This window comes from Hordeum vulgare, chromosome 1H, assembly GCF_904849725.1.
Source record: "Hordeum vulgare subsp. vulgare chromosome 1H, MorexV3_pseudomolecules_assembly, whole genome shotgun sequence".
Classification (NCBI taxonomy): Eukaryota; Viridiplantae; Streptophyta; class Magnoliopsida; order Poales; family Poaceae; genus Hordeum; species Hordeum vulgare.
This window is the reverse complement of record NC_058518.1, coordinates 361,798,027-361,803,854: the sequence shown is the minus strand read 5'-3', so window position 1 is coordinate 361,803,854 and position 5,828 is coordinate 361,798,027. Positions and strand designations below refer to the sequence as shown.

The window sequence follows — 5,828 nt, the reverse complement described above, 5'->3', positions numbered from 1 at the left end:
AAGTGGTGCCTCATCAGATTGAGCAGCTGCTCCCAATTCAGGGCCCTTCAACCCAAGTCGGTAGTGTGGAGCAACGCGAGCTTTCCGCCACCTTCATTGGATGCGGCTCGGGCTTGCCCGGCACAAGCCTCTTGCAGCGGTGAGGGAGGGCAAGAAGCTGTGGGAGCCCCCAGCGGCAGCGCTAGGGTTCACCCTCAAGTCTCCGGGGACGTGGGGGGCATAAATACTCCTTTTGTAACATAGTGATACGTCTCCAACATATCTATAATTTTTTATTGTTCCATGCTGCTATATTATCATCTTAATATACGTTTTGGATCATAATGCACCAACTCATATTATTTTTTATCACTAACCTATTAATCCAGTGCCCAATGCAAGTTTCTATTTTCTGCGTGTTTTTTGTTTTTCAGGTTTTCAGTACCAAACGAAGTGCAATTGCCACAAAATGTTTTCATGATTTTTTTACCAAAAGAAGACCTGGAAGCTTCGAAAGGAGATCGGAAGCCACACGAGAGGCCCACAAGGCAACAGGGCGATGCGAGGGGGTGGTCGCTCCCTCATGCCTTGTCGCCTCCCTGTGGCCCCTCTTGCCTCGTTCTATTGCCTATAAATTTCCAAATATTCTATAAACCCTAAAGTTATCCACGAAACACTTTTTACGTCGCCGCAAGTCTCTGTTCCACGACGACCCCATCTGGAGCCCCATTTCGGCACTCTACCACAGGGGGGGTCGATCACGGAGGGCCTCTTCATCAAGCTTGGTGCCCTCGTGATGATGTGCGAGTAGTTCACCACAAACCTACAAGTACTTAGTTACTATCTAGATGGCTATTTCTCTCTCTTGATCTTCAGTACAATGATCATTGCATCTTCATTTTAATCTATCCGATGTAATTCTTTTGTATGGTGTATTTTTTGGGATCTAGTGAATTGTGGGTTTATGTTCAAATTATTCATGAAAAGTATTTGAATCTTCTGTGAGTTTTAGGATTTTTATTTGCATGAACATCATAGATTCGTAAATCTACCGATCTATTGAATTGCTTTGGCCAAGTAGATTGATTTTTTTAGTGATAGATGTGCGTTGTAGTGGGTTCAACCTGGCAAATTTCTATATACTAGTGACAGAAAGAGCACAAGATGTGTCTTTATGCTGCTGCCACTAAGGATAAAACGATGGGGTTTATTCATATTGATTGAGTTTACTTTGTTTACATCATATCATCGTTCCCCAAGCATTTCTGTGTTTTACTTAATACTCTAGATGCATGTTGGATAACGGTTGATGGGTGGAGTAATAGTAGCAGGTGCAGGCAAGAGTCGTCCTATTTGCTTATGGACGTGATGCCTATATACACATGATCATTGTCGTGAAAATAGCATAACTATCAGTTGTTCTATCAATTGCCCAACAATAATTTGTTTACCCATTGTATGTTGATTTCATTAGAGATGCCACTAGAGAACACTATGGCCCCCGGGTCTATTCACTTATATATTCGAAAAACTTATAATTTCCTCGTTGTTATTATATTTTTTTTTGCAAGTCACAACTATCTACAATTATCCACACACCTCATTCGCTTGCAAATAACGAGATCAAGGGGATTGGCAACCCTCTTAACCGCGTTGGGTGCAAGTTGTTTGCTCTTTTGTGTGCAGCCGCTCAAGACGGTTGAGGAATAGTATTACTATTGGTCCGATAAACCTTGGTTTCTTAATAGAGGGAAATACTTCCCGCTTTGTGTTGCGATAATCTGTTCCTCTTCATGGAAACCCCAACGCAGATCACAAACATCAGGACGGATTTCTGGTGCCGTTGCCGGGGAATGTCTTCACCAACTATCAAGTAACTTCACATTAGTTATCATTCACTTGTTCTTCTTTTTGTTTGTTGTTATATCTTGTGTGCTTAAAAAACAGAAATACAAAAATATTTATCTTTGCTTGTTTACTCGCCTGGCTATGTTATCTTTATCTTTGTCACACCAAAGCAGAAAGTAAAATGTAAAAATTAAGATAAATGGATCCTTATCCACTAGCTAATCTTTTCAAAAGACCCATTTATGTTCAAACAATTTCTAGTGAGAGTGCACTAGATTATCTTTATGAGGTTTTTATTGAAAATCATGAATCTAAAAATTATGAAATTATAAAGTGATTCATGATAGTTCCTTGAATGAAAAGCATGATTGCCATGTTGTTAGTATAAATTCTATGAATATCAAATGTGCTAATGATCATGATTGGGGTGATAATCATGATGTTGCTTGTGATCTTGAAAACTCCGAGCTTGATGTTGAATCTACCATTGATAATGATAATTGCAATGCTACTAAAGTGGGTTTGGAAGAGCGTCAACTTTAGAAAATAATGGCCCCGCTACTTTGGAGAATGATCAATCTTATGATATTTTTTTATAAAAGTGGGTTTGGAGAGGTCATGACTTTACTTAATTTTAATCCCACTATCTTGACAGGTTGTAATTCTTTTGTCCTTGTGGATCGTGAAGAAAATATTTTATACAATAACTATATTGTTGAATTTGAATATGATCCTACATGTAATTATTATGAGAGAGGCAAACATGATTATGGACATTTTCATGTTACTCACTTATCTTTCTTGATATTCAAATTGTTAATGCTTCATTATTTCTACTTGCTTATGCTAGACACTTCTTGTCTTGATAAATTGTTTGCTTATAAAATACTCATGCATAGGAAGTATGTTAGACTTAAATATGCTTGTCACATGTTTTATGATGCACTCTTTGTGCTTTAATTCTTGTCTTTTATGTGAATATCATTATTGCCACACGCCTATCTTAATGGCTATAAAGAAATAGCTTGTTGGGAGATAACCCAATAGTTACATTTATTTATGCTTAGGTGTGATGACATGATTATTGTTTATATAATGATTGTGTTTTTATGTTTAAATTAGTGTCTGTGCTAAGTTAAACTTTTGGGTTGACTTGTATGATATTCGTTGTTCTATCAATATGGACATGATATCTAGATAGACGTGATCATTGCCGTGAAAATCACATAACTATCTGTTGTTCTATTAATTGCCCAACAATAATTTGTTTATCCACCGTATGTTGCTCTTACGAAAGATGCCACTAGAGAACACTATGGCTGCCAGATCTATTCATTTATATATTCAGAAAACTTATAATTTCCTTGTTGTTATTATTTGTCTTTTATTTTTATTTTGCAAGTCACAATTATCTACAATTATCTATACATCTCATTCGCTTGCAAATAACGAGATCAAATGATTGACAACCCTCTCAACCGCGTTGGGTGCAAGTTATTTGCTTTTTTGTGTGTAGCCATTCAAGACGATTGAGGATTGATATTTCTATTGGTTTGATAAACCTTAATTTTTTAATCAAGGAAAATACTTACCCGCATTGTGTCACGTAACTCGTTGCTCTTCACAGAAAACTCAATGCACATCATAAGCATCACATAGTTTATATTAAATTTTCACAAAATGGTATTTTATATTAATGAAAATTAGAGCAGAACTATTATTCTATGGTTCAGAGTTTCAATTTTTTTTTTTGACAAGTTCTAAGCTGACCCCAAGCCTCAAAATTCACCTATTAAAACAGTAGGGCAGTTTACACGCTCATAAATCAAGTCACAATGGCAAACAAACAGGAAAATAATATCAGCAACTTGATATCCATCCATTTCTCACTCGCAACGGCAACCCAAGATCCCACAGAACTATCTGTAGGACGCTGGCTGCGGCGCATACCCGACCTGAGGCGGCATCGGCTGATCGATGCGTGACATCTGCTGCATCGGAGGGACCGTCATCGCAGCCCCTCCCAGCTTGCCGTCCCTCTTGTCCATCTCCACCTTGTGCTGCGTCTGGAGAATTCCATTAAATGGATCGCCGTGTCAGCGTCAGCTCAAGTGTTCAACGTCAGGGAATAAGAAAACTTTAGTTGTTTGAGCGAAGCAAAGCTCGTGTACCATTACCTGCATACAGGAGCAAACCCTGCAGAAACACATTCATACAGTTCAGAAAGAAGATTTCTTAAAATAGCCTGGGGAAGAGGAGAGTGCCTTACGTCCAGTAGACCGCGTCGGATACGCACGAGATCGCCTGCGAAGCCTCGGAGAGCTCCTGGTTGCCGACGATGCAGGCGACGAGGGAGCAGATGCAGGCCAGCTGCTGTAGGCAGAACATGAAACTCTGCACGCACGCAGTAACCAAGACGAGTTCAGAGATGATAAGTAAGTGATCACTTGCAGAGTTGTGGAACGATCGCAGTGGGAAGGAGGTAAGTACGGACGATGATGCAATTGTCGCACTGGGTGGTCTGGATGTTGAACTCGTCCTGCAGCAGGAACCTGGTCGAAGCAACCGAGCTGCCGAAGCAGAGGAACGCCTGGAAATCCGGTTGATCAGAGCTGAAAATTAAGAGGAGGCCAAGAGGAAAACTCGTGTCATCGTGTGTCACGCACGCACCTCTGTTGCGAGGCATAGTTCCGGGCACTTGCTCTCGCCGCACCTGCCGCTGCATGGCATGTACCCGGCGCAGCACACATATCTGGAACGCAGACAGAGACACATGGATTAGAGGGAATGAAAACAGACAACAGCACCAGTACATATCGAAAGGAAATGGGAGAATGCAGTTTAAGCTTCACCTGGACATGTCGTTGTAGAGAGCACGCCTGCGAAGCATGTAGGAGACGCATGGGCCGCTGGATAGCATCAAAAAAAAAAACAGATATACGGCTGTTAGGATTCATCAGCTGGGAGCTTCAACACCTGGGATCAAGAGAACCGGAGCAGTGCCCACTCACCACCACAGGGACAGACAGCAGTCTGCATCAAAGGGAAGAACAAAATAGAGAAGGAAAATAGGATCAGGTCCTGGCATATCTTAAGAAATTTACACAGCCCAGGATCGACAGAGAGGCCGAGGTACTTCACAAGTTGGCAGGATATGATACACACATGGGAAATCCGCCTGGATGGCTTTGGTGAGGTCGGTGTGCCAGACGTTGCGGTAGCTCCGCCGGAGCAGCGCCTTGTCGATGTAGTCCTGCGACGCCGCCATCTCGCCGCCGCGCGCACTCGGTTGCTCCGGCTCTCGCGGCCCCACGCAATCGTCTTGGCGGCGACGGCGAGGGCCCTCTGGCTAGCTTAGCGAGCAAGGTAGCAATGGCGGATTCACGATGGCTGGTCGCTTGAGATAGGCGCGTTTTGGTGCCAGTCCCGGTCGGCCACCGGAATAATGGTCGACGGTCAATGCCAGAGTCGTCGTCTGGAAAGTGAGAAGATGGTACACGTTGGAAGCTTCCATTGCAAGCGATCAAACCAAGGCGAAGGATGACTGGATCGTGCAGTCTCTGCACTTCTGCAGCAAGAGTCCGCGCGATGGGTCCAGCAGGCAGTTCGTGACTTGAGAGCGTCCGTGCCGGCTGCGCGGGACACGTCAAGCTCTCTGAGCAGCACAAGGGCGGCCTAAGGGGCTGTTTGGTTCCCAGCCTAAGGTTTCCACGTATAACCTTAGTCATGCCACAATACCTTAGGCATATGTTTGGTTCATTGTCATACTTTTCTAGTTATATGGTCCACATGTCATACATTTAATTTTTTGCCAAATCTTACCACACTTATGGTGTCCATTTTGTTAGCCACACTTTTTATGACAGCCACACTTTGCGTAAGGTTAGTTGTGGCAAAGTTAGTCATGAACCAAACATGCCCTAACTTTTGTTTCCTCTTGGTTTGCACAGGGGAATTCACACCTACCAGAAATATGAATGGTGCTTAGAGCATCTATATCC

The 5,828-nt window shown here is 42.6% G+C and overlaps 1 protein-coding gene across 2 annotated transcripts; it reads right to left on the bottom strand.

The window, feature by feature from the left end:
* Positions 1-3,593: 3,593 nt before the first annotated feature.
* Positions 3,594-5,297, bottom strand: LOC123411048. 2 transcript variants are annotated; one of them, XM_045103973.1, is made up of 8 exons: positions 4,993-5,295; positions 4,839-4,860; positions 4,680-4,736; positions 4,498-4,579; positions 4,322-4,417; positions 4,097-4,221; positions 4,005-4,023; positions 3,594-3,893 (listed from the first exon to the last, which is right to left on the bottom strand). In XM_045103973.1, the coding sequence occupies exons 1-8, from the start codon at positions 5,093-5,095 to the stop codon at positions 3,747-3,749; spliced, it is 651 nt and encodes a 216-aa protein (XP_044959908.1). In that variant the 5' UTR covers positions 5,096-5,295; the 3' UTR covers positions 3,594-3,746. The 2 variants fall into 2 exon arrangements, with proteins under 2 accessions (XP_044959908.1, XP_044959914.1); XM_045103979.1 differs by lacking the exon at positions 4,005-4,023 and having other exon boundaries at positions 3,686-3,893; positions 4,993-5,297.
* Positions 5,298-5,828: the final 531 nt, after the last annotated feature.

What these genes read in the sequence shown, in the direction of transcription:
- LOC123411048 (XM_045103973.1), bottom strand. Translation starts at nt 5,095, where the DNA reads ATGGCGGCGTCGCAGGACTACATCGACAAGGCGCTGCTCCGGCGGAGC. An exon ending in CTCTACAACGACATGTCCAG is followed by an intron (nt 4,580 to 4,679) that starts GTGAAGCTTAAA and finishes TCTGCGTTCCAG; the next exon opens with ATATGTGTGCTGCGCCGGGT. An exon ending in AACTATGCCTCGCAACAGAG is followed by an intron (nt 4,418 to 4,497) that starts GTGCGTGCGTGA and finishes CCGGATTTCCAG; the next exon opens with GCGTTCCTCTGCTTCGGCAG.